Source organism: Balaenoptera physalus, assembly GCF_965194825.1.
Source record: "Balaenoptera physalus genome assembly, chromosome: 19".
Classification (NCBI taxonomy): Eukaryota; Metazoa; Chordata; class Mammalia; order Artiodactyla; family Balaenopteridae; genus Balaenoptera; species Balaenoptera physalus.
Window position 1 is genome coordinate 3,355,041 of NC_138900.1, and position 26,862 is coordinate 3,381,902.

General features: G+C 54.1%; 3 protein-coding genes and 1 pseudogene across 9 annotated transcripts; all 4 read left to right on the forward strand.

Annotated features, from left to right (window-relative positions):
- Nucleotides 1-45: 45 nt before the first annotated feature.
- On the forward strand, nt 46-2,835 carry TMEM86B (transmembrane protein 86B). Of its 4 annotated transcripts, none has more exons than XM_082436756.1 (3): nt 46-297; nt 1,218-1,464; nt 2,091-2,835. In XM_082436756.1, the coding sequence occupies exons 1-3, from the start codon at nt 280-282 to the stop codon at nt 2,471-2,473; spliced, it is 648 nt and encodes a 215-aa protein (XP_082292882.1). In that variant the 5' UTR covers nt 46-279; the 3' UTR covers nt 2,474-2,835. The 4 variants fall into 4 exon arrangements, with proteins under 4 accessions (XP_082292882.1, XP_082292883.1, XP_082292880.1 ...); XM_082436757.1 differs by having other exon boundaries at nt 1,221-1,464; XM_082436754.1 differs by lacking the exon at nt 46-297 and adding an exon at nt 378-894.
- A 3,374-nt stretch (nt 2,836-6,209) lies between these two features.
- LOC309648292 (receptor-type tyrosine-protein phosphatase H-like) lies at nt 6,210-16,954 on the forward strand (annotated as a pseudogene). Its single transcript, XR_014268670.1, has 8 exons — nt 6,210-6,746; nt 6,964-7,843; nt 9,648-9,726; nt 9,843-9,890; nt 15,542-15,637; nt 16,292-16,382; nt 16,648-16,724; nt 16,821-16,954. The product of XR_014268670.1 is annotated as a receptor-type tyrosine-protein phosphatase H-like (transcript).
- LOC309648293 (receptor-type tyrosine-protein phosphatase H-like) lies at nt 16,794-19,517 on the forward strand. The gene is made up of 5 exons (XM_082436795.1): nt 16,794-16,955; nt 17,311-17,444; nt 17,650-17,810; nt 18,655-18,814; nt 18,898-19,517. The coding sequence occupies exons 1-4, from the start codon at nt 16,796-16,798 to the stop codon at nt 18,758-18,760; spliced, it is 561 nt and encodes a 186-aa protein (XP_082292921.1). The 5' UTR covers nt 16,794-16,795; the 3' UTR covers nt 18,761-18,814; nt 18,898-19,517.
- SYT5 (synaptotagmin 5) lies at nt 18,669-26,819 on the forward strand. 3 transcript variants are annotated; one of them, XM_082436677.1, is made up of 9 exons: nt 18,669-18,790; nt 21,422-21,524; nt 22,089-22,261; nt 23,905-24,024; nt 24,140-24,307; nt 24,632-24,799; nt 25,096-25,213; nt 25,493-25,626; nt 26,241-26,819. In XM_082436677.1, exons 2-9 carry the CDS (start codon nt 21,446-21,448, stop codon nt 26,439-26,441), a joined length of 1,161 nt encoding a protein of 386 aa, XP_082292803.1. In that variant the 5' UTR covers nt 18,669-18,790; nt 21,422-21,445; the 3' UTR covers nt 26,442-26,819. The 3 variants fall into 3 exon arrangements, with proteins under 3 accessions (XP_082292803.1, XP_082292802.1, XP_082292804.1); XM_082436676.1 differs by lacking the exon at nt 18,669-18,790 and adding an exon at nt 20,129-20,309; XM_082436678.1 differs by lacking the exon at nt 18,669-18,790 and having other exon boundaries at nt 21,259-21,524; nt 25,099-25,213.
- The last annotated feature ends 43 nt before the right edge of the window (nt 26,820-26,862 follow it).

The window sequence follows — 26,862 nt, forward strand, 5'->3', positions numbered from 1 at the left end:
AATCGGGCTCCTCAAGCTCCGCGCTCTGCTGTGGGGTGACTTCTGCTCAGGCTGCGGAGCGCTTCCTGGAGGAGCTGAGTGCCGCCCGGCCTCACCCCCTGTCCACACGCGCAGGCTCCGGGAGGTGTGGTGAGGGGGCTTCTAACCAGCCCCCTTCCGGCACCCCCTCACCTGCCCAGCGTGTTGCAGAAGCCATGTCCCCGAGCCCTTTCCCCTTGGTGGAGCAGTGGTGGTTGGGGGCAGCCAACCAAGCCAGACAGGTGGGCGCCCAGCGGGCCCATGTCTTCCAGCGGAAAGGTAAAGAACATACCAGGTGCGCTGGCGGACATGCGCGGGAAGCCTTCCCTGGAGCTGAGGGCTGGCACGGACGGCCTCCTGGTTGGGCAGGCGTTCGTGGTGGGGACTCCTGAGGGAAGGCAGGGCCGAGGACGGCGAGGGGAGGAGGGAGTCTCCCGACCTGTCCCTGGGCTCTGGCCCCCTGCCCTTGCCCCGGCTCATGGAGGGGAGGGCGCTGAGATTCTGCACCCCGTTCCCTTCTGACCCGCCAGGCACAGCACAGTGGGAGGGGCATTGGCAGCCACGGCTCCCTAGGCAAGGGAGGGAGGAAGCCAGGGGCAGGGGGCTGTGGAGGAGGAGAGACCCCTGGGTCCCAGTGGGCACCTTATCAGCGGGTGCCAGGCAGGGCCATCCCCAGGGTGGGGGCAGCATCTCCCTGGGCCCTGTTATCAGTCCCAGAGTCCACAGGACGCTCCTCGGGTTAACGTGTAACCACACGCCATCCCCTCCACCCTCAAAGCCACCGGTGCCCACATGCAGGCCAGTTGGGGTGGGTCACACGTTGACATGGACACCGGGGAAGAGGGGCTGCCTGGAAAACCTCGCTTTTCAGCTCAAGTGAGAGCCACGGAGTGTGGGGTGGGAGCTGGGCCTGGGCTCCTGGGAACCCACGTGACCTGGAAGAACTGAGGGGCTGGGTTCTGTGCGGTTGGACGTCCTGGTCCCTGTGCAGCTGCCCCCCTACCCTGGACAGCATGGCTGGCGTCCCTGGGTGGGGGTGGGGGGGAAGCCCTGACTCCCAACTCCTGGCCGGGTGAGGCCTGACCCCCAAGGGCTGGGAACTGGCTGAGACCAAGACCAGGAGGGTTCTGGAGCCTGGTCCCAGGGCCTGGGGGCTGGGCTGAGTTCCCGTGGCTCAGCGGCTCCTTTGTCCCCTGAAGCAGGCGCATGTGGGCAGGTGGCTGAGCCCGTTCTTCCTCACCTGTGCTGTCTACTTTCTCCTCTGGAGCCCTGAGAACCAGCCGTCCTGGGTCGGTGCCCTGATCAAGTGCCTGCCCATCCTCTACCTGGTGGTGTTCCTGTGGACCGTGTACCCCGGCGGGGGCTACAGCTTGCTCCTGCAGGGGGCCCTTCTGTGCTCAGCTGTGGGGGACTCCTGCCTCGTCTGGCCTGAGGCCTTCCTCCACGGTGAGAGGGGCTGTGTTGTGTTGTCCCTTCTGGACCCCGGCGGGGGGCGGGGGGTCCGGGGTCCAGACCCAAAGGCACTGGGAAATGGACGGCAGCGAGGGAGACATACCCGAACCCTGGACCCCGAGGAGCTCTCCTTCCATGAGGGCGCGGGCAGCATTACCTGAGGCTGTGTGAGTGTCCAGGCGTCACGGTCCTGAGTACGCTGGTCAAGGACAGCCTCGCCGAGAAGGTAAAGTCTTGAAGCGGGTGCGGGGTACCAGCCAGGTCCCCTTCCAGGGAAGGCCCTTCCAGGCAGAGGGGCAGCAAGTGCAGAAGCCCTGGGGTGGGTGTGCCTGCTGGGTGAAGCCGACTAGGGGCTGAGCAAGATGGGGTGTCAGTCGGTGGACGGTTCTGAGCAGAGTAAGGAAGGAATGCAGTGCGCGTTTTTAGGTCATTCTGGCGCCAAGAGCGGGAGGAAAGAGGACCACCAAGGAGGCCAGCGTTGTAATCCTGGCAGATGGGGTGGTATGGCCAGGGTGGGAGCTGGTGCTCGGGGACGGCCCTTTTCCTCAGGCTCTGAGGGCAACGAGCTGATGCCGGGAAGCAGGGGTCACAGCAGGCGCACCCACCCCTGTCTCCTCCAGGCATGGCTGCCTTCGCCGTGGCCCACCTGCTCTACCTCTGGGCCTTCGGCCTCACTCCCCTGAAGCCTAGCCTCCTGCTGCCTATTCTCCTGGCTTCCATCCCATATTATGGCCTCCTGCTTTGGCACCTCCCGCCTGACATGGTCCTGCCCCTGACAGCTTACTCCCTGGTCCTGGCCGCTATGCTGTGGCGTGGCTTGGCCAGGGGCGGGAGTACCAGCTGGGGCGCCCTGCTCTTCACGCTTTCAGATGCCGTGCTGGCCTGGAACATCTTCGTCCATCCCCTGCCCCATGCCCACCTGGTGGTCATGACCACCTATTACGCTGCCCAGACCCTCATCGCCCTGTCGGCCTTCCAGAGCCCCAGGCTCAAGTCCAACTGACTAGGGGCTGAGGCCGGCAGACGTCCACCCCCCTCCTCCCTCAAGGACCTGGGCCCCCAAGACCAGTGAGGCCAGAGAAACACCCTTGGGGGTGAGAGCCAGGCCCCCAGACTCCCATCTGCCGGTGCCAGTCTATCTGGAGACACAGAACTGTTTCTGGAATTCCGAATCCACCGCCACGTTCCCACTGCCTTCCCTCGGTTCCGATTCCAAATTCCAGGCCCCTCAACCAGACCCACGTTGGGCCCTCCCCAGCCCCCTGCCTGCTTCTGTAATCCCACATGGTCTCCATGTGTGCCTGCCCCTTCCCTCTGGCCCTAATCTATTTTTCTGTTGCCTAAGTAAAGTGGGTGTTGAAATGGTGACATCTCCATTATTTGGGGAGGGGTGATCACAATAACAGCAAGTGGTTCGTTTTCCTTTTTTTTTCCCCCCCACAAAATTTACCATTTTAACCACTTTTAAGTGTATGATTTAGTGACGTTAAGTACATTCACAGTGTTGTGCATTGAACACTCGCTGTGAGATCTACCCTCGGGACACATTTTTACATGTACAACGCAATGTTGTTAACTATACCCACAGCAGACTCCCTGTGGACCAGTCCTGGTGCCCAGGACTTAGGGGGTATGGAATAACCAACCGCCCCCCACCCCGGGCCCTTTGCTGGTGGTGGGGATTCACCATGCTCACTGTACAGGTGAGGATTTTACAGATCTGAGGCCGGGAGGAGACTGGTCAGTGTATTAGTTTTCCTGTGGCTGCTGTCACAAGTTACCATAAACTGGGTGACTTAAAACAACAGATTTAGTCTCTCACAGTTCTGGAGGCCAGAAGTCCAAAATCATAGTGTTGGTAGGGGTGCCCTCCCTCCAAAGCTCTAGGGGAGGGTCCTTCCTGCTTCTTCCAGCTCCTGGTGGCCCCAGCCACATTCACATGGTATTCTCCCTCTGTGAATCTGTCCTCTCCTGAGGACACCAGTTGTTGGATTTAGGGCCCACCCTAAATCCAGGATGATCTCATCTCAAGATCCCTAATTACATTTCCAAAGACCCTATTCCTAACTAACATCACATCCATAGGTGCTGGGGCTTAGGACTTGGGCATATCTCTTTGGGGGTCACAGTTCAACTGATGACAGTCACATACAATACCAGGAGAGGAGAGGGTTGAGGAGATGAGGAAACTCAAGAAGAGACTTGGAGGAAGGTGTAGGTAGCAACACGGTGGGAATAGAGTACTAAAGAAGGAAGAACCTGGGTATGGCCCTCGTCCTGGCTGTGACCTTGGCAGCCCACTGCCCCTCTCTGGGCCTCAGGTTCTACATGTGAGGACAGAAAGCACTCAGAGCTGCTCTCCAAACCCTGCTCAATTTCTACAGACATGATGTGCTTTTAGGGACTCTTACAGCAGAGAGGAGACTTCTGCATCCATGATGTACTTTTGGGGACTCTTATAGCAGAGAGGAGACTTCTACATCCATGATGTGTTTTTAGGGACCCCCAGAGCCCACCCTTGGTTTCTAGTCCCTGCCTCACCTTCAGGCCAGGATCCCCACTCACCATAGAGGAAGGCCTCAGGCCAGAGGAGGCAGGTGTTCTCGGTGGGGGTGCCCTGCTCCTCACAATCTCAGATGCCACGTTGGCCTGGGATGCCTTCCTTCAGCCCCACACCCACTTGGTGGTCATGACCACCTCTTAACGCTGCCGAGGTCCTCATCACTCTGTCAGCCGTTAAGGGTGGGAGACTCATGACAGACTAACTGGGGGGTGAATAAAGTGAGCACGCGCTCCCCTCCTAAAGGGCCCCCCAGAGCAACCTTCCACCCCAGGGAGACGTGCTAAAGGAGCAATATTCCCAGCCTCCATCTGTCTAAAGCCCATATTCTGGTTTTTTAAATTGAGATATAGTTGACATAAAACATTGTGTACCTTTAAGGTGTACTGGTGTTGATTTGATACATTGATGACGTCACAATATGATTTACCCTGGTAATGTTAGCTAACATCTCTACGGCATCACATAACAACCTTTTTTTGTGTGTGTGGTGGGACCAATTAAGTCTTTTTTTTTTTTCAAACTTTGGGTTTATTTATTTTATTTATTTATTTATTTATGGCTGTGTTGGGTCTTCGTTTCTGTGCGAGGGCTTTTCTCTCTAGTTGCGGCAAGCGGGGGCCACTCTTCATCGCGGTGCGCGGGCCTCTCACTATCGCGGCCTCTCTTGTTGCGGAGCACAGGCTCCAGACGCGCAGGCTCAGTAATTGTGGCTCACGGGCCCAGCCGCTCCGCAGCATGTGGGATCTTCCCAGACCAGGGCTTGAACCCATGTCCCCTGCATTGGCAGGCAGATTCTCAACCACTGCGCCACCAGGGAAGCCCCCAAGATCTAGTCTTTTAGCAACTTTGAAGTTTATGATACAACATTGTTGTCTGTAATCACTATACTGTGACCATGTTCTGTTTGGAGGCATTTATATCCAATTCCTGAAAACGTTACGATCGCAGCTTTATTGAGATACTCTTCATATACCACCAACTGCCCGCTCAAAGTGTGCATGTGGTTTTTAGTGTTTTCACAGTTTTGCAGCTATCACCACAATCAATCTTAGAGCATTTTCATCACTCCCAGAAGAGACCCCGTGCCTTTTACAAATCACCCATCCCCTTCCAGCCCAAGGAAGCCACTAGCATAATTCACTTTTTTTTTTTTTTTTTGCTGCGCCGCATGGCTTGCAGGATCCCCGACCAGGGATTGAAGCCGTGCCCTCGGCAGTGAAAGTGCAGGGTCCTAACCACTGGACTGCAAGAGAATTACCCATAATTCATCTTTAAATGTTGGTATTTCCAATCATTTGGGTTGTTTTCAGTGTTTTTTTTCTTTTTTCTTTTAATTTTTTTTAAATTGAAGTATACTTGATTTACAATGTGTTAATTTCTGCTGTACAGCAAAGTGATTCAGTTATACATATATATACATTCTTTTTTTAATGTTCTTTTTCATTATGGTTTATCCTAGGATACTGAATATAGTTCTCCAGGGACTTCCCTGGTGGTCCAGTGGTTAAGACTCCTCACTTACAATGCAGGGGGCGTGAGTTCGATCCCTGGTTGGGGAACTAAGATCCCCCATGCCCTGCGATGTGGCCAAATAACAAAAACAAAAACAAAAACACGTCGAATATAGTTCTCTGTGCTATACAATAGGACCTTGTTGTTTATCCTTCAGTGTTTCATGATGATAAACAATTACGACTCTGCACTCAATTCCAGTGTGGGGCTTGCTCCCCACACCAGCAAGCCAATCTCCAACACCAGCTGGGCGTCCTACAAGTCAACTCAGTTCTGACACTATCCCACAGGTTAAGGACTCAGTCCCACAAGACTGCCACCTTTTACCTCCCACCCCCACTTCAGATTCCAATCACAAGCCCAGGTTGTTAACCTGTGCTTCTGGCCAACTGGCTATAAATCAGAGGTTCCCAAGACCCCCCTCCTTGGGTTGGATTAATTTGCTAGAGCAGCTCACAGAACTCAGAAAAACGTTTTGCTTACTAGATCACTGGTTTATTACAGGATGTAACTCAGGAACAGCCAGATGGAAGAAGCACAGGCACAGGGCAAGGTGTGGCGAGAGGGCACAGAGCTTCCATGCCCTATCCAGAAAGTGTTCCTCTCCCCAATCTCCACGTGTTCACCAACCCCGCAGGCTAAATATAGATTGAGACTAGGCTGGGACCGGGTGGCCTGACCCCTACTTCAAGGTCACTCCCTCCAGTCCCATTTCCACCTGGCCCTCTGGCCACACAGAAATCCCCCCAGATTGCCCCCAGCCCTCTCCTCCCTCTTAGCCCTGACATGGGCTCTCCCCTCTGCCTGTGATGACGTCCCAATGCAGTTCTTCACTTGACCAAACCCTGCTCTTGTATGAAGACTCAGCCCCAATGTCACCTCCCACTAAGGGACGGGTGCTTTCTCGGTGCTCTCACCGTGGCAGCCCACTTCATGTCACTCTGCGGTTACCTTGCCAGTCTGCCTCCTCACCACAGTGTAAGCTTGGCCAGGGCTGGAAGAGGCTGTTTGCCCTTGGCGTCCCCGGTGCTGGTTGAGCCTGTGGTCCTGCCTGCAGGAAGCCATAGGTGTTGGGTAAACACCTGCAGGCAGGCAGGGAATTGCTTCAAGATGGTGAACGAACACGGCTTCAGTTCTTGAACCACACGAGGAGAGGAAAGCATGGAGCAGAGAGACTGATGTCCACTGAGCAGCAAAAATAGTGAGAAACTCCTGGGAAGATTGAAGGGGGTTGTGAGCTGGTGGTGGAGGGGTAGACAGGGTTGGCAGCTGGAGCGGGCTAGAAGGAGGATAGCCACGGAGTCTGTAAAAAGAGAGTGTGGCCCCTCCTGGGGGCAGGCCCCACAGAACTGAAAACGTACAATGTTTTCATACATACAACTGAAAACATACAATTCAAGCAACATTATTTTTAACAGCCAAAAAGGTGGAAACCCAAATGTCCATCAGCTGGTGAATGGAGAAACAAATTGTCATCTATCCATTGAGTGGAATATTATTCAGCCACGAAAAGGAATGGAATATGGACGTTGGATGATTATCATTGTGTTCATCAATGGTAACATGTATACATTTTGGGGATGTTGACAGTGGGGGAGGTTATGCATGATGGGGGCAGAGGGTGTATGGGAAATCCCTGTGCCTTCTGCTGTTTTGCTGTGAACCTAAAAGTGCTGGTGAAAATAACTATGTCATGGGCCAGCAAACGTTTCCTGTAAAGGTCCAGGTAGTAACTTAGATCAATCAGACCTGGGAGCAATGAAGGTGAGTGGACTCCAAATCCCATCAGGCCATGGGGTCATGACTTTATGAGCTGCAGTGACACAGAGAGTCCAAGTGCTCATGGGAGTTGTAGTTTAAGGGGGGCATGTCTATTTGGGGACAACAGATGATGAGGGACGAAGAGGTATTTTGATTTGGGGGAAGGAAGGGGTAAGCTATTTCTCAGAGACCTGGCGTGACTGGTGAGGAGTGGGGAGTTGGAAAGCCCCCCTGGATGGATCCTACTGATTCGTCTTGTTCCCTCCACCCAGACCCGGACCCCGTCACCATCACCGCCTGCATCAGCGCCTCGGGGGGCCACGGAGTCATCCTCACCTAGTCCTGCCCCCCGGGAGGCTATGAGGCCTTTGAGTTGGAGGTGGGCGGCAGCGGGACTCCAGGACAGCTCCTCTCGTGGGAGAGGCGTGTGGGTGTCGGGGCTCAGGCCGGCTCAGTCCTACTCAGCCACCATCACGACCGTCTGGGATGGAATGAGGGCCCAGTGTGCCTCCGTGACCTGCCACACCGAGAGCACAGGTGAGCAGAGCCCCACGGGGACAGAGAGCTACTGATACAATGACATTCTCTCCAGACCCCTTCATGCCCTGTTGTTGAGTCTCACCAACCCATGGAGTCCTTTTTGTTTGTGTTTTATTTCCTGCTTTCTTTAAACAGCTCTATTGAGTTGTAATTCCTATAACATACAACAGCTCACCCACTGAAAGTGTACAGCTCACTGGCTTCTAGTATATTTGCAGTATTTGCAACCGTTATTACCATCAACTTTAGAATATTTTCATTAACCCATAAAGAAAAGTCATCTCCTTAAGCCATCACCCCCTAATTTCCCCAATCCCCCACCAACCAGCCATTGGCAATCTCTAACCTACTTCTGTCTCTATAGATTTGCCTCTTTTAGAGCTTTCCTAAAAATAGTCACACAATATGTGGTCCTCTTTGACTGGCTTCTCTCACTTAGTATAATGTTTTTAAGGTTCATCCACTGTTCTAGTGTGTATCAGTGCTTCATTACTTTTTATTGCCAAAATAAGATTTCATTGTGTGGATAGACCACATTTTGTTTATGCATCTGTTTGATGGATCTGTTGGGCCATTTCTACTTTTTGGCTATTATGAGTAATGCTCTGAACATTCGTGTGCATGTTTCCATGTGGACGTATGTCTTCATTTTTCTTGGGTGTATACCCAGGAGTGGAATTGTTAGATCGTATGGTAAGTCCGTGTTTAACTTATTTATTATTTATTTTTTTGCTGTGTTGGGTCTTCGTCTCCGCGCGAGGGCTTTCTCCAGCTGTGGCAAGCGGGGGCCACTCTTCATTGCGGTGCGCAGGCCTCTCACCACCGCGGCCTCTCTTGTTGCAGAGCACAGGCTCCAGACGCTCAGGCTCAGTAATTGTGGCTCACGGGCCCAGCCGCTCCGCGGCACGCGGGATCCTCCCAGACCAGGGCTCGAACCCGTGTGCCCTGCACTGGCAGGCAGACTCTCAACCACTGCGCCACCAGGGAAGCCCCGGTAAGTCCGTGTTTAATCTTTTGAAGAACTGCCAAATTTTTTTCCAACACGGCCGCACCATTTTTCACCCACCAGTGGGGTATTTGAAGAAGTTTGAACCTCACACTCAGGAAATCTTTGATCATGTACCATTGACCGTGGTCATGTGCCTCCCTGGGCCCTGTCAGCCATTTCCTAGGAATGAAAGCCTCTTATGAGATGGGGTCTCTGATCTGGAGACACTGGAGTTTGCTGTACTGATAAATGGATGCTCTTCCAAACCAGGTTCCATGGGTCCCACTGTCCAGGATTCTTTGCTTTAGCAAGAAGGGTCTCTGAGAACACAGGTCCTCTTGGATCCTGGACTGGATCACTCTTTCTGATGGGGAGGTGGGGGCTGCCCTGGGCATGGTAAGATGTCGAGCAGCCTCCCCAGCCTCCACCCACTAGATACCAGTGGCGCCACCATCGCAGCTGTAACAACCAGAAGTGTCTCCAGACATTGCCCGATGTCACCTGGAGGGCAAAATCGCCCTCTCTGAGAACGACTAGTCTAGGCCAAACTGGGGAAGAGTCACTCTCTAACAACCAGGTCTCTTGAGAAAGTGATGCCGTTGGATCAGGCTCCTTGGGAAGTGAGGACCTAAGGGGAAGAGGTTGGGTGGGAGGTAGGGCTCTATCCAGACGCTTTCTCCTTTCCCTTCTCTGCCCTCGAATCTACCCTCTAGACCCTCTGATCACAGTCTAGGTGAGGACAGAGGTAGGGGAGATGGGACAGTAGGAGAGCAGACCTAGGCTCTCACAGCCCTCCACGCCTCCGTCCCCCAGGGGCCATCGTCGGAGCCATAGTCGGTCCCCTTCTGTTTCTCATCCTGGTGGGCCTGCTGGTTTTCTTCCTGAAGAGGAGGTGAGACTTGGCGCAGGGCTCATGGGGGGCCAGGAGGGAGGGGGCCTGGGGAAAGATGGGGATCCGTGGTTCTGGCCTCACTCCCCAAGCCTTTCATCCCCGTGTCCTTTTCCCAGGCATAAGAAGAGTGAGAAGAAACCAGCACCCAGGGATCTGGTATTCAGGTGAGTGGGTTTGGGGAGCATCCAAAAGACTCACTGTCAGGTCAAATCCGGCTGGTCACTGTATAGGTCAGAGGGCAGGGCCAGGGAATCCACCCACACCAGCCTCAGATCCCCCCTGCGGCAGGGATCGCAATGCCTTCACCGCTGCCCACGCCCTAAGCAGCCTGGGCCGGTGGCTGTGGAATCTCTTTCAGTCTCAGTTCTGGGACTTCCATTCATTTATCCAAAAAGACATTCACTGAACCCCTGTTAAGTGTCAGGCACTGTTCTAGGTGCCGAGGAAACTGGCTGAAACAAAGATTCCTGCCCTTGTGGAGCTTACATTCTAGTACAAGCAGCCATTAATAAACAAGATGATTGGGAATTCCCTGGCGGTCCAGTTGTTAGGACTCCACGCTTCCACTGCAGGGGGCACGGGTTCCCAGGTCGGGGAACTAAGATCCTGCAAGCTGTGCAGTGCGGCCAAAACAAACAAAAAAACAAAAAAACAAAACCAAGATGATAAAGAACGTGATGCTTACTTGGAGACAAATAAAGCAAGAGGTGGAGGCAGGAAGGATGGAGGAATATTTTAAATAGAGTGTCCAGGAGAAGCCTTACTAAGATGACTGAGACGAAGTCATTTGAGGACAGACCTGAAGCAAGTGAGGGCAAGAGCCCTGTGCCCATCTGGGGAAAAGGCATTCCAGGCAGAGGGACCAGCAAGTGCGATGGCCCCGAGGCAGGCACAGGCTTGGCGTGTTTGGAGAACGTAGTGTGTCCCTGAGGCTGAGCAGAGTGGATGAGGCGGGGCGGGGGCGGGGCGGCGGGTAGGAAATGAGGTCGGAGAGTTACCAGGTGGGATCAGATCAGGTTGGGCCTTGTAGGTGATAGTGGGGACTTTGGTTTTATCCTGAGATGGGAGTTTTTGGAGGTTTTCAATAGACCTGTGACACAGTCTCACATTTTTATGAAGCAAAGGCAAAAGTAGGGAAGCAAAGGAGGATGTCTGTATATAATCCAGATGTCTGTTATGTCTTGGAGCAGGAAATGGTTAGAGGGAATCAGATTCAAGATGCCGTTTGAGTGTTTGAAGAGCAGACCTGGTTAAAGAATGGATGTATGGTGTAGGATTCAGAGAGGGCTCAAGAGTGAACCCAAGGAATTTAGCCTGAGCCCCAGGGAGGCTGGAATGGCCGTTACTTGAGACGGAATGACTATGCGGGGTGCAGGTTTGGGGGAAAGTATCAGGAGCTCAGTGGTGGACACACTGATTTTGGGATGCTTGTCAGACACGTGAGTGAAGACAGTGCTGAATGGGCTGTTGGACACAGAGTTCCGTGGTTCAGAAAAACGTTTGTGCAAATGTCTTCATCGCTCTGAGTCCCCTTTAGGTTGGGTCAATCATCATCAAATCTCTATGTCAGAGCGATCCCCAGGGATCAATAGAGGAGAGATAGGCCAGGGAGTTAAGGGATGTTGCGAGACCAGCTGAGACGGCCTGGGTGCAAAAGAAAGAGGCATAAACTGAGGGCATGGCCATCAGAGGCAGGGGCATGAGGGAGAGTAAATACGATGATGTCCAGTTTCTCCTTCGCCATAGAATCTGTCCTGGCCAGCGGCCCGCCCCACTCACCCTGTGACCTCTCCCCTCCTTACCCTGTGTCCATTATATGGCATCTGCAACAAATCACTGCGCCCATTGTATTCCAAGTCTGGCCCCACCTGTATGCTGAGCATCTTGCCCTCCTCAACCTCAACGTGCGTGTTTGGATGTCCCAGCGATGACCCTCGAGGACACACAGGTGGAGATTCCAGGAGGCAGGTGGGAAAACAGCTGTGAAGCTCAGGAGGGGGAGAAGTAGGGACTGGCAACGGAGATTCAAAAATCACAGATGAATGGATGGAAAGCGAAGCTAAGGAAGTGGACAAACCCCATAAGAAGTGTGTGTCCAGTGAGAAAGGGGGGCTTAAGGATGGACTCCCGGGGATGCCCACCTTTTAGGATGGGCAGAGGACCAGGGGCCCACCAAGGAGATGGAGAAGCAGCAGCCAGAGAGGCGGTGGTGGTGCAAACCAGGAGAGGGTGTTCAGGAAGAGGGTGGATCCGGAAGAAAGGAAGGCGCGGCCAAAGGTGCTAAATGCTGCTGAGCACTCACGCGAAGGATGGACTGAGAGGTGGCCTTTGGAATTGGTGATAAGGAGGCAAATAAGATAGGGGACTTTGAAAAAAGTCCTTGTTCCCCTGTAGTCGTGGTGTAGACACCAGGCCGTGGTGAAGGGTGGGAAGGAAGCAGAGAAAACCGGTCAGTGTGCAAAGTTTGAATGTGATGGTGTGTTTTCATAGGTCTTATTATTGTTTAGGTGTGATAAGGCCAAGGGATCCAGAGACAGACACCACTGAAAGATAGTTCATTACAATCACAGATCCCAAGAGAGGGATTACACGTTAACACCAAGCAAGGCCATGCAGAGAAGCACCAGGGTCAGCTGGGAGGTCGGGGAACACCTGAGGAAGAGGCTTTATTGTGGTTTCTGCCGGAAGAAGTGGGCAATCCAAGGCAAACGGGTTTAGTTGGAATCATTTCACTAGACTCTGATGCACAGGGCCCGTCCCCTGTTCCTGGCGGGGATTCCAGCAGATGGATCCCGAAAGGGGAGGTGGTGAGGGTGTGGATTTAATCAGCTTCTCAAGAAGGAGAACTGGGGAAATCCCTGGCGGTCCAGTGGTTAAGATTCCAGACTTTCACTGCTGGGCCCAGGTTCAATCCCTGGTCAGGGATCTCCCACAAGCCATGCAGCGTGGCCAAATAAATAAACAAAAGTGTAAAAAAAAACCCCAAAACCAAAAAAAAAAACAATCACGCAAAAAAGAAGAAGGTAAACTGATGAACCTCCAACCAGGGTCTCAAAACTGAGTCAAGACTGTATACATAACATTGTATATAGAACACTATACTACAAGGGGAAGAGAGACAACGAGCTGGAGCTGGAGCCACAGGAGGTCAAAGGATTCTTTTTTTTAATACAAAAGCGAGATTAGCATGTTTACACACAAAAGGGAAAGAGGAGAGGGGAGAGATACAGCAGAGAGGGAAGAACCATGGCTAGAGAGGGCCGCAGGGAACTGGGGCCCAGAGAAGGGCAGTGGTCCTAAGTGGGAGAAGAAATACCCTTTCCTTTTTTTGAGTCAAAACAAATTTTGATTGCGGTAAAAAACAAACAACCTCCAAATAACAAATTTACCACCTCAACCATTTTTAAGTGTGCAGTTCAGTGGTATTAAGTCCATTCACATTGTTGTGCAACTATCACCACCATCCATCCATAGAACTCTCTTTTTTTTAAACTTTATTTATTTATTTATTTATTTAGGTCATGCCACGTGGCTTGTGGGATCTTAGTTCCCCGACCAGAGATTGAACCCGTACCCTCGGCAGTGAAATCGCAGAGTCCTAACCACTGGACTGTCAGGAGATTCCCCGTAGAACTCTTTTCATCTTGCAAAACTGAAACTCTGTACACATCAAACACTAACTCCCCATCTCCCCCATCTCCCAGTCCCTGGAAACCACCCTTCTACTTTCTGGTTGTATGAATTTGATGACTCTAGGTGCCTCGTATAGGTGGAATCGTATTTGTCCTCTTATCTGTCCTCTTGTGACTGACTCATTCCACTCAGCATAATGCCCCCCAGGTTCATCCATGTTGTTGTATGTGTCAGAATTTCCTTCCTTCCTTAGGAAGAATAATATTCCATTGTATGGTTAGACCAAATCTTCTTTATCCATTCATCTATCAATGGACACTTGGTTTGCTTCCACTTTTTAGCTACTGTGAATAACGCTGCTATGAATATGGGTGTACAAATATCTGAGACCTTGCTTTCAATGCTTTTGGACATATACCTACAAATGCAATTGATGAATCAGAAACAAAATCACTAACTTGAAAAGATATCTGCACTCCCATGTTCATAGCAGCATTACCCACAATAGCCAAGATATGGAAACAACCTAAGTGTCTGTCAATGGATGAATGAATAAAGAAGGTGTAATATCAGGCTTCCCTGGTGGCGCAGTGGTTAAGAATCCGCCTGCCAATGCAGGGGACATGGGTTCGAGCCCTGGTCCAGGAAGATCCCACATGCCACGGAGCAACTAAGCCCGTGCACCACAACTACTGAAGCCCGTGTGCCTAGAGCCTGTGCTCCGCAGCAAGAGAAGCCATCACAATGAGAAGCCCTCGCACCACAACGAAGAGTAGCTTCTGCTCACTGCAACTAGAGAAAGCCCATGCACAGCAACAAAAGACCCAACGCAGCTGAAATTAATTAATTTAAAAAAAGAAGGTGTAATATACATATAGAATGGAATATTATTCAGCCATAAAAAAGAATGAAGTGGGCTTCCCTGGTGGCACAATGGTTGAGAATCTGCCTGCCAATGCAGGGGACACGGGTTCGAGCCCTGGTCTGGGAAGATCCCACATGCCGCGGAGCAACTAGGCCCGTGAGCCACAACTACTGAGCCTGCGTGTCTGGAGCCTGTGCTCCGCAACAAGAGAGGCCGCGACAGTGAGAGGCCCGCGCACCGCGATGAGGAGTGGCCCCCACTTGCCACAACTAGAGAAAGCCCTCGCACAGAAACGAAGACCCAACACAGCCAAAAAAAATAAAAATAAATAAATAAATTTTTAAAAAACAGTAACATTTAAAAAAATAATAAAGATGCTATGATGATCCATGTACAAATCTTTAAAAAAAAAAAAAATGAAGTAATGCCATTTGTGGCAACATGGATGGACCTTGAGGGCATTATGCTAAGTGAGATAAGTCAGACAGAGAAACTCAAATACGGTATGAGATATCACTTATACAGTAAGTCCCTTACACACAAATGAGTTCCGTTCCAAGACTGCGTTCATAAGTCCAACAAAGTTAGCCTAGGTACCCAACTAACACAATTGGCTATATAGTACTGTACTGTAATAGGTTTGTGATACTTTTCACACAAATAATACATAAAAACAAGCAAACACAAAAAATAAAACATTTTTACTCTTACTGTACAGTACCTTGAAAAGTACAGTAGTACAGTATAACAGCTGGCATACAGGGGCTGGCATCGAGTGAACAGGAAAGAAGAGTTACTGACTGGAGGAGGGAGAGGAGGTGGGAGATGGCAGAGCTGAAGGATCCTTAGCTATAGGAGACAGAGGGCAAGCTGCAATTTCACTCACGCCTTATGTGATTGGACATGCGAACACACATTCGCGTCTTTGAAAGTTCGCAACTTGAAGGTTCGTATGTAGGTGACTTCCTGTGTGTGGACTCTAAAAAAAACTCGAGGGAATTCCCTGGGGGTCCAGTGTTTAGGATTCGGTGCTTTCGCTGCCAGGGGCCCGGATTCGATCCCTGGTCGGGGAACTAAGATCCCACAAACTGTGCGGCGTGGCCAAAATTTAAGAATTTAAAAAACCTCAAACTTGTAGATACACAGAACAGACTGGTGGTTACCAGAGGCAGAGGGTGAAATGGGTGAAGATGATCAAAGGTACAAACTTCCAGTTATAAATAAGTCCTGGGGAGGTAAAAAAAGAAAACAAAATCCTTTTCTTTTAATCCAAGCGCACAAGGTTAAAGGAGGTTATGTGCCCCTCTTCCCCCACAGCGTCCCAGGGGGCATCCTGACTGAAGACTTGGCCGACCTCGTCAGGAAACACGAGAAGGACAGCGGCTGTGGTTTTGCTGAGGAGTACCAGGGCGGGTGAGAACAGAGGGGGCTGAGCCGAGCCCCACGTGCCCACCGAGACCTTTCCACCCCTTTGGGATTGAACAGAAGCAGGGATACATACTTGGTTGGCTCATACAGAAATTCTCAGCCATGATTATCCACCTTTTTGACTCACTGAACTCGTACTGTAGTGTTGGTTGGATGGGTTAGTCCTAAAGCAGCACCTTGGTTTTCCCCTGACCCCTCCTCTCTCACCTACCTCTCCAGTCCCCATCCTCCTGCCCATCCTCCCAAATGACCCCCTGGGGATGGTGCACACACTCATCCTATTTCTTTCTTTTTTTAAAAATAAATTTATTTATTTATTTATTTTGGGCTGCGTTGGGTCTTCGTTGCTGCGCACAGGCTTTTTCCAGTTATGGCTCATGGGCTTAGTTGCTCCGCGGCACGTGGGATCTTCCCAAACCAGGGCTCGAACCCGTGTCCCCTGCATTGGCAGACAGATTCTTAACCACTGCACCACCAGGGAAGTCCTACTCATCCTATTTCTGTAGGTGCTACAGAATTCCAGGGTGTAAGGGGTGAGTGGGGTGGCACTTAGGAAGGCAGAGGGAGCAACGCGGGTATCCCTGGGGCGGGGCAGAGAAAATCCAGCACCTGTGCACCCTCCCCTCACTTCGCCCCCAGCAACTGGCCCTGGAGGACCACAGCCAGTCCCAGACGGTGGCCTTAGCTCCGGAAAACAGCGCCAAGAACCCTTACAGAAACGTGCTGCCCTGTGAGTCATGAGCCTCTGCTGACTTTGTTCTCAGCCGTGACTTTGTCAACACCCCAGGCCTGACCCCTGCCCCTTATTCCCCGTGAGGGACAAAGCTCTTGCCCCCATGAGCTGAGAAACCCCAGGCCGGCTCCTCCCGCCCGAGGTCCCTCAGCCCCTCTCCCAGCTCCCCTTGTCTGTGTGCAGCGTGACGTGTCGGCATGACCTCTATCCCTGGGTCTCCCGCCCTGCCCCCTGCATCGCTAATGCCGGCCTCTTCCCCTAGATGACTGGTCCCGTGTGCCCCTGACGCCCCTCCCTGGGGAGCCGGGCTCCGAGTACATCAACGCCAGCTGCATCCCTGTAAGGCTGCGGCTGGGAGCCGGGAGGATGCTGAATGAGCATCGGAAGACGAGGGCCAGGTGAGGCGGGACATGACCTACCTGTTTCCTCACCCAGGGTCTCTGGAGCCTCCGGGAGCTCATTGCAGCCCAGGGCCCCCTTCCCCACACTGTGGGCGACTTCAGGCGCCTGGTGTAGGGGCAGCGGAGCCCCACACTTCTCACGCTGACCAACTGCGTGGAGTCTGCCCGGGTGAGAGGACACCTGGGTCCTGGGTGCTGACCCCTGAGCTCCAGCCCGTGACCCTGCCCCAGACACTGATCCCAGGGTAGCCCTTGACCTAGACCTCACTGATTCCCTCCACCACGGCCCCAACCTTCCTGTCTCCCCCAGTCTGCCCATTTGTCCACCTACGGGGTGAAGCTGATCTCAAGGACCTTGGGAGAGAAGAGTCCTCCCGGCTGGGATGAATCTACACCTGGCTGCCCGTGGGTCCTGCCTTGTCACCAGAGCAGGGGGGATTCCCCGGCACTGAATACAAGAGCCACCCTGCGGAGGGGCACCAGGGAAGGTGCTCTGGGGCCTCCTGTACTCTGACCCGCCCCAGTCTTCCCCCAGGTGAAGTGTGAGCATCACTGGCCTCTAGACGCCCAGCCCTGCACCCATGGGCACCTACAAGTGACCCTGGTGGGTGAGGAGGTGATGGAGAACTGGACAGTACGAAACCTGAAGCTCCGGCACGTAAGCCCCCACCCCACCCCGTCAGCCCCACCTTGACCCTCAATTCCTCCCCTGTGTTATTCCAGGCAGTCCCCTCCCCAGAGCTCCCCATGAAGTCTAAGCTTTCGCCACTCCCACAAGGGACCACAATGTGCCCCAGGGATGTCCCCCCTGGTCAGAAACCAGCCCCCGGGTCCTGAGCGCCCCCCAACTCCCCTCCCTCTAGATGCAAGAGCGGAAGACTTTATCTGTGCGTCAGGTCCACTACGTGACCTGGCCAGACCACGGCGTCCCCCACTCCCCAGACCCCTTGCTGGCCTTCTGGAAGATGCTCCGGCAGTGGCTGGACCAGACCGTGGGCGGAGGCCCCCCCACTGTGCACTGCAGGTGAGGACCAGCCAGAGCCCTCTGCCTGTGAGGAAACCGCCCCCTTGGGGCTCAGAAACCAGGGTTCTCTGGGTCCTTAGGAACTTCTAGAGGAGGTGGAGGAGATGGGGAGGGGACGGAGAAGATGGAGGCAGAAGGTGAAGGGCGGTGATGCAGGTCGAGAATGATGATAAAGGTGAAGAGATGGGAAAGAAAGAAAAAGAGGTAAAGGAGGAGGCATGCATGGGGAGAAGGAGGGAGGAGGGGTGAAGAGCAGAAGGGAGAGGCAGCCAAAGGTTTTAAGAAACATTTAAAACAGCTCCTTGGGTGAATTCCCTGGTGGTCCAGTGTCTAGGACGCAGCACCTTCACTGTCGAGGGCCCAGATCCCACAAGCTTCACAGCACGGCCAAAAAAACATTTTTTTTAATAAAAAATAAAATAAAATGGTCATTTTCATGTTTAAAAAATTTTTTTAAATGACAAGCTTGGGAGCTCATCTTCCGGTGTGTGAACCCTAGCTCTGTCACTTACTAGCTGAGTGGCCTGGGACAATCAACTTCACCTCACTCAGCCTCCATTGCCCCATATGTAAAATGGGCACGCTCAACTAATGGTTCCTACCTCTTAGGAGTGGGAGGAGTGAAAAAAGCACATAAGGCACCTGGAACAGGGCCTAGCAGATAGAACACAGAGCGTAGTCATTTGTTATTACTTCCTACTTAATTAAGTAACCCCCACTTAACACTGTAGCCTCCAGAATAGTCTCACTGAACACCCTGACCCCTGGGTGCTCCAAACACAGATCCCTCCTGTCAGCTGAGACTCCCCCCTCCCGTGGGCTGACCCTTCTTGTCTCTGCCTAGCGCTGGCGTGGGCTGCACGGGCACCCTCATTGTCCTGGATGTCCTGCTGCGGCAGCTGGAGTGTGAGGGCCTCATGGGGCCCTTCAGCCACGTGATGGAGATGTGAGAAAGCCGGCCACATATGGTGCAGACTGAGGTGATGGGGACCCTCCGGCACAGGGTGAGTGGGGGGCGGTGGGGCCCCAGAGGAAAGCAGGCCGAGGCTCAGTAGCGCACCCTCACCTGCCCGTGCTCTGTCCCCAGGCCCAGTATGTGTTCCTGCACCAGCGCATCCTTAGGTTTCTGCAACAGTCATCCCCAGTGCCCGCTGAGAAGGGGCCCCCCTATGAGAACCTGCTTTTCGAGAATGTAGCTCCTACAGAGGCCTAAGTTGTGGGAGGGCTGAGACCCCAGCCCATCTAGACTCAAATTCTGCATCCCTACTTCAGCCCAGATACCTGGACCCCTGGGACAGCAGAGGGCTGGGGTCCCACACTCCTGGGCCCTGCAGGAAGAGGGGGCTGGCAGCCTAAACTCCTGCTTTCCGGAGGGGGAGAGAGGTCAGGTGGGAGCCCAGATCCTGGATTTCCAGTTCCTTGAAGAAGGAGAGGGATGGGATCTAGGATTTCCTTGTTGTTTTTTGAGGGAGGAAGAGGCTGCAGGGTCTCAAGGGAACAAGCTGAATTCTGAGGAAGAGAGAAGTAATGAGGGTCCAGAATTCTGGCCACCCAAGGAGCAAGGGCAGGCCAGGCACGATCCTGCCCATATTTTACTCCAGAAACTAAATCATCAGTCTTCGAGGATCTGAGGTTTCCCTGCACCCCACTGCCTGTACATATTTTTTCTTTTATCCCATAATTTATTAAATCACTATTCTCCCCAGAGACACTTGCCCCATTGGATTTCTGGGTCTGGAAATAATATTGGGGTGGGTTCCTGATGTTTAGGTACTGAGGCCAACGTCCTAGGGAGGAAACTAGAGGGACTCACAATTTGCACCTGAAGAATGTAGGTTTGGACAGTTGAGTCTCTCGGAGAAGGCTGCAGGTCTAGGGTCTGGGCAGTGTGGACTCGCTTCCCTGGAGCTAGGAGCACGGGGGCTTGCCTTCTGGGCCCGGCCTTAGGGGAACTTAGAGGGTGGAGTGAAGTCTGTATCGGATTTGCTGGAGAATTTCACGCTTAGTCTCCCGTCTGGATATCTGAATAGCCGGGTCTCCGGAGAGGGTCTTCTGGGTCCTAGAACCCGATATCCTGGAGCTCGGTTCTACGGACAGTCCCGGGGGCTGGGGTGGGGAGAAGGGGTCTGGATGCCAGGTGGCTGAACTAGAAAGCAGAAAATCCTTGGGACCAGTATAAATATCCGTGGGCGCCCTGGTGCTTCCAGGCTGGGGCGGGACGAGGGCCGGGGCGGGGTTCTCCGCCTTCCAAACACGCACGCGCACACACACATACACACTCCCACACACAGGCTTTCTCTCACACACATATACACGCTCACACACACGCACACGGGCACATACACACCCCGCGCCGGCTCCGTTCGGCCGAGCCCCCGCCCCACAGCGCCCCGCGATCAGCACCCAGGACAGCGCCAGCCACACGCGTGCGGGGGCGGGGTCCGGGCGGGGCCGGCGCCTCGGTGTCTCTCGGGAGGGTCCTGTCTAGCCACCGAGCAGGTAGGAGCCGCTGGAACCCCCTCCCTAAGCCCCATCCTCATTCCCATCCCTAGAGAGATGGTGTGTGTGTGTGTGTCTGTGCGTGTGTGTGTGGTGGCGGGGACACTGGGAGAGACCAGCAGATGGAGTGGGAGGGCTGGAGCCTGAAACGGGGAGAATGGGATTTAGAGACAGGTGTGGAGACAAAGAGCCAGAGGGAAGGGAGGAGCAGGCAGTGGAAGAGGGTGCGAGACCCCGGTAGACTGAGATCAGACAACAGGCAGAGGCCAGACAACCCAGACGGAGGAGCGGCGAGAAGCCGACGGGGAGACGGACCTCGATGTGGGGTCGAGAGAGGAATGGAGGCCGAGGCGGTCACGAGGACAGGTGTGAAGAGAGAGCTCAGGGTGCGCGGAAGAGACAAACTGAAAATGATGTGGGGGCCCAGCCAAGGCAGCAGGGCAGCCGCCCGCCCCCCACATTCCCCGCAAGAGTGGGAGAGGGAGGGCAGCCTGAGTCTTCACTCCCAGGGCCAGATGTGGAGGGAGGAGCCAGCTGTGGGCGCGTGGACAGACGGACAGGCAAGACCGCGTCCTCCCCACCTTCGCTTGTCACGGGTATCCGGGTCTCAGATCCCAGGTGGGACGGGGAACCGAACCAGCTTGAGCCTCTGGGACTCGGCTTCTGTGCGTCAGCCCCGCCCGTTGTCCTGGCAACAGGCCGTTGCCGGGGCAACCAGCGCTACCTTCACCCCGCCCTCGCGGAGCCAGCCGTTGCTCTGGGCAAACCGGTGCGCTGGTTCCCACGCCTGCCCTCGCCCACTTCCGGATCAGGCCCCGGGGAAGGGCAAGGAAGGGACAGAAGTCAGCGGGATTGGATTCCTGGCGGCCTTGGAGGGAGGGGGCGTCCCTTGGGATGAGACTTGGTCCTGGAATCCACCCCAAGCCCTCGCCCTCCGTCGCAGGAAGGCTGAAACAACAACCCCCAGCATGCCTCGCGGCGGTTGGCAGGTTCCCATACGGGACCATACGGCCCAGGGTGCCGATGGGAGTTGGAGTTCTTTGTTGTTCGGATGGCTCAACGGATGCACGGGGTGGGTGTGGGGGGACTAGAGCGTTTGGGTGCCTCCGCAGAAAGAACAGTAGGACCCCGCCGCCATGTTCCCGGCGCCCCCAACACCGGGGCCTCCAGCGACCGACACGCCTCCTGACTCGAGTCGCATCAGCCACGGCCCTGGTGAGCGAAACCTGGGGTGGAGCGGAGGGAAAGCCAGGCTAGGATTCCCAGGGGTGGGGTTCGAACGGGTGTATTCAGGCCGGCGGGCTGGAAAGTACGGGTGAGATTATAGTCGGCATCCTGGATTGGAATCTAAATGAAATGAAAAAGGGACAGGTTTGCAAGAAAATCAGGAACCAAATCAAGGGGTGTGGAATGGAATGGAACCGTGGATTGGTGAGTTGGAAGGTCCACCTCTCCCTTCTTTTAAAGAGGAAGACTGAGGCCCAGGGAGGGGTTAAGCCTTCTAAAACAGCGGTCGAGCAGAAAGATTAGAATGGGGGTAGAAGAGGAGGTGGAACTAATCCTAATAGGCAAGAAAATCTAGATGGTGTCAGCCTGCCTTAGGTCTTCAAATAGTTTTATATGTGAGACCAGTTGGAAGGAAAACATGGGAATAAAATGGAATGGAAATGGCTGGAGGAAAAACAAGGCCAGAATTTCAGCTGACACGTGTCATACAGAATGAATCAGCCTGCTTGTCTCTCAGGGCCTCAATGTTTGCTGTTTCCATGTCCTCTGCAGTGCCCCCCTGGGCTCTGGCCACCATCGTGCTGGTCTCAGGCCTCCTCGTCTTCAGCTGCTGTTTCTGTCTCTACCGGAAGCGTTGTCGGAGGAGGATGGGCAAGAAGAGCCAGGCTCAAGCCCAGGTCCACCTTCAGGAAGTGAAGGAGCTGGGCCGGAGTTACATAGACAAGGTGTGGCCTGGCCCAGCCCCTCAGCCCTGCTCCTTCCTGCACCCTTACTCCTCTCAATGGCCCAGCAGCCTCAGTCCCTGCTCCATCCCTCCTACACCCGCTGTATTTGCTCATCTCCCCTGTGTGTCTAGCCCTAAACTGGACCTGGGGACCTGGAGATAGACCAGACATTCACAAGAGCCTCCAGTCTGATGGGGAAGTCAGATGCTCATATAGACATTCAAAATACAGGGTGGTATGTGCCACATTAGAGGCAGTACAGGGCACATGGGAGCACGGAGAAACCACCTGACAGCCTAGGGGGTCTGAGAAGGCTTCCTGGAGGAGGTGACTTCTGTGTTGAGACCCAAAGGAACTCAGAATTAACTGAGAGCAGAGAGAAGGACATTCTACCTCAAAGGAGGAGCATGTGTTGAGGCCTGGAATCCTGATTCTGAGGGATATTTGGAGAACAAAGAGTCATTCTTCACAATAGCTGGGGTATAGCATACAGATATCCTGTGCTCTAGGGTGAGGTTTCTGGAGAGCTCAGCAGTACCCATGTAATGAAGGTGATTAGGAGCCACAGAAGTTTTGAGTGGGAGAGGCACAAGGTCACATGGGCTTTAGGATGAATCCCCTGGAACCCTTGTGGAGGACACGTCTGGGGCAAGGAGACAAGGGAGGGGGCTGTATGGCAGCCTTGCGAGGTTGAAGCAAACGCGAGTTGGAAGACGTCATTAGCGTGGAAAGCTACAGGTGCAAGTATCTGAGCACTGGGCCTCTGAATGCAGAGTGGAATGAGGCTCTCCTGGGAGCCAGAGTCCTAGGTTTCCAGCCCAGAGCAACCGGCTCTGTGACCTTGGGAAATTCACTGTCTGTCTCTGAGCCTCAAGTTTGTGGACCATAGCTAGTATTTCCTTACCTCCCTTTTCAACAAATAGCTGTTATAATTATTACCCTTAAGGGGTGTCCTGTAGGGCCCTGGTATCCAGTCTCCATCCCTCTCCCCTAAGCCAGTGACTCCAAAGACCCATCAGCATCAGAATCAGTTCAGGTACTTGTTGAAATGCAAATTCTGGATCTTGTGCCAGACCTACTGAATCAGAATCTCTGAAGTGAAGGCATTTTACCAGCTACTCAGGGGAATTCTGATTCACATTGCATTTTGAAAATCGGTGGCTTACTTTAAGAAGTTTTCTGACTTTGTTGTTCTAGTTTAGAATGGCAAATACGCACTAAATATGCCATTTTTCCTCCATATTTTCTGTCCAAGATCACTAATCAATGTGGCAATTTGGACAATCACCCCAATACATCCATTAATGTGTGAACTAAAATCTGCATCCATCCTGTAGGCAATGAGACACTGTCGTGCTTGTTTTTCTAGTCTAGGCATGACAAACACACTGCATACGTGTCACCACGTCTATGCCCCACCGGTAGCAGCCATCACTAATAAAACACTGACAAACCGTACCACACTGTGTTGCCATGGCTAGTCCCACCTGTGGCAGACATCACTAATCAAACACCGACTCTGCTTAGCTTGCAAGTGTTCAGGTATAGCTGGAGGGATCTGTGAGTCTCCTTTGGCTTCTGCGCCTGGGTGGATATCACTATCAGGGGAAGAGTTCACCTGCCCTTGCCCCTGGCTCCCTAAGGTGCAGCCAGAAGTGGAGGAGCTGGAGCCGACACCATCTGGGCCAGGGCAGCAGGTGGCAGAGAAGCATGAACTAGGACGACTACAGTACTCACTGGATTATGATTTCCAGAGTGGCCAGGTGGGTGTGGAGGAGGGGAGATGCTTTGGAGGGGAGGGTCCCAGGGGTTCCAGCCCCTTCCTGGAGGAGGCTCTGGAAGGGAAGCTAAGACTAGGGTCCCCTTATCACTGTACAGCTGCTGGTGGGCATCGTGCAAGCTGAGGGATTGGCAGCCTTGGACCTCGGTGGCTCCTCTGACCCCTACGTGCGGGTTTACCTGCTGCCAGACAAACGGAGGCGGCACGAGACCAGGGTGCATCGGCAGACGCTGAACCCACACTTTGGGGAGAACTTTGCCTTCAAGGTGAGCTCGTGGCCTCAGTGCTTTATGCCCGGCAGCCTGTCCCCAGTCTCTGGAACACTAGGGACCAGTATCTTCAGCTTTTACTGGTGGCAGCTACCAGCTCTGGGGACTATTCCACTGGACCCTGCGTTGTCCCTTTGGGGGACACTACTGGCCACTGGACTGCTTCGTTGGTCCTTGGGCTGTCCCATTTGGGGTCCATTGACACCCCCCTAACTGTTCCTTGGGACCCTTGCTGCCCCCGCTCATCGCCTTCCACCTGGATGTGCTGTGTCCCACTTCCTACTCTCACCGTGTGCTTTCTTTGCGTCCCCCTTCCCCCAGGTCCCCTACGTGGAGCTGGGGGGCAGGGTACTGGTCATGGCAGTATACGACTTCGACCGCTTCTCCCGCAACGACGCCATTGGGGAGGTGCGGGTCCCCATGAGCTCCGTGGACTTGGGGCGGCCAGTGCTGGCCTGGCGGGAGCTGCAGGCGGCTCCTCGGGAGGAGGTGAGCACGCGTGGCCACGGCCCCACATCTGGCCCCGCCCACCTCAACCCCGGGCCAATCAGATCACAGGCCTCCGCGATCCTCCGGGCTCCAGCGCTTCCACCTGCTGCAGAAGAGTAGCTCCCAGGTCTATCCTGGTGGATCAACGCCTCCCCTCGGCAGTCCCCCTCGGATTGTACCACCCGGGTCTTAACTCTGGACCATACCATTTCAACACGAGGGGGAGGGAAGAAAAATCGCAGAGGGGTTGGATGCGGAGCCCCGGTTCCGGTGATGGGTCCCTCTCCATCTTTTAGCAGGAGAAACTAGGTGACATCTGCTTCTCCCTCCGCTATGTTCCCACGGCTGGGAAGCTCACCGTCATCGTCCTGGAGGCTAAAAACCTGAAGAAGATGGATGTAGCAGGGCTGTCAGGTGTGTGGGAAGCAAGCACATGGTGGTGGTGAAGGGCGGGGGAGGTGCTCTGGCTAAGGTTCTGGCAGTGTCTGGGCCCCGAGGGTCTCATGGGGAGAGGGAGGTCCAGGCTGTCATGGAGGATTTAGATTCTATTTGGGGATAGAGAAAGGGAGACCTGAGGGGTCCATGGGCTGTCTCCATGTTGTTCCAAAGAAGAGTCTCATGCATTCCCCTCAATCTGATCCCTTTGGACTCACCAGAGTGGTGGGTTTATAAGATTCCTCCTCCCTCTCCCAGATCCGTATGTCAAGGTCCACCTGCTGCAGGGCGGCAAAAAGGTGCGGAAGAAGAAAACGACCATCAAGAAGAATACTCTGAACCCCTATTACAACGAGGCCTTCAGCTTCGAGGTGCCCTGTGACCAGGTCCAGGTGAGCTCAGACCTGCCCATAGCCCCTGCCAGAGCAGCCCTTACCCCGGAGTCCCAGGCCCTTAGAAACCCCCGTTGCTAAGGGAAGGGAGACTCCTTAGCAACCCTTAGAAGCCAGGTCTTGGGGGTCTGATTGTGTTCTCAATCTCAGTTTCTCCCATGAGGACCAGGAAGCCCCGCCCCCAAGCAAGACCAGGGTGCCCGTTGCCCTCAGGAGTTCTAGTTACTGAGAAAAAGAGACTTCCCCACAGCCCTAAGGCCCGGCCCCTCCACCTATTTCAAAGTCTTGAAGATTTGCCCCCTTAGGAAGCAGACCCTAAGGAGACTCCTAACAACCCCTGAGCAACGGGGATCCTGCGAGTTTATCTCCTTTGAAATCTGATCGCAGGAAGACTCCAGAGCATCCCTGTGACCAACCGCAGGGCGCTCCGCCCCCGCCCCGCGCCCCCCACCCCCCCGTCCGAGCTCCAGATGAAGGCTTAGCCCGGCGGCCTAGGAGGGCCCCTCAGAATGAGGCTTGCGAGGGAGAGGGTCTCCTTAGCAATGATACCTGAGTCCCTCGCGTTACCTCCTTACCCCACTCTCTGTCTCTTCTTCCTCCCCTGCCCACCCCAGAAGGTTCAGGTGGAGCTGACTGTGCTAGACTACGACAAGCTGGGCAAGAACGAGGCCATCGGGAGGGTGGCCGTAGGGGCAGCGGCCGGGGGCGCTGGCCTGCGGCACTGGGCAGACATGCTGGCCAACCCCCGGCGGCCCATCGCCCAGTGGCACTCGCTGCGGCCCCCTGACCGAGTGAGGCCACCGCCAGCACCCTGATCCCCACCCTCAAGACCCTGACCCCAGACTCCTGGCCAAAGCCACGTCCATGCTCACCTTTAAGCCTTCTCTGAACGCTAACACCCTCCCCCCACTCTACCCATTCCTGCCTTCTCCCCACCCCCATCATGCCAATCATGATAACCTGCCAACTCCCCCAATATGGCACATGCCCAGAAGCCCCAGGGACCCCTGGAGGAGGGGAGCAGTCTAGGCTTCCGCCATCCCAGGGTCCCGCCCTCTGCTTTGACAATCAGTGATCCCAGCCTACTATCCCCTTGGCTCCCAATACCCCTTTTCCTGCACAGTATTACCCACTCCTGTCCCCGGTCTGATTCCTGCACCGCTCCTGGGACCAAATAAATACTCAGCAACTTTGCTGGCCTGGACCGGTGCTCCTTGATGGGGGTGGGTAGGGGTG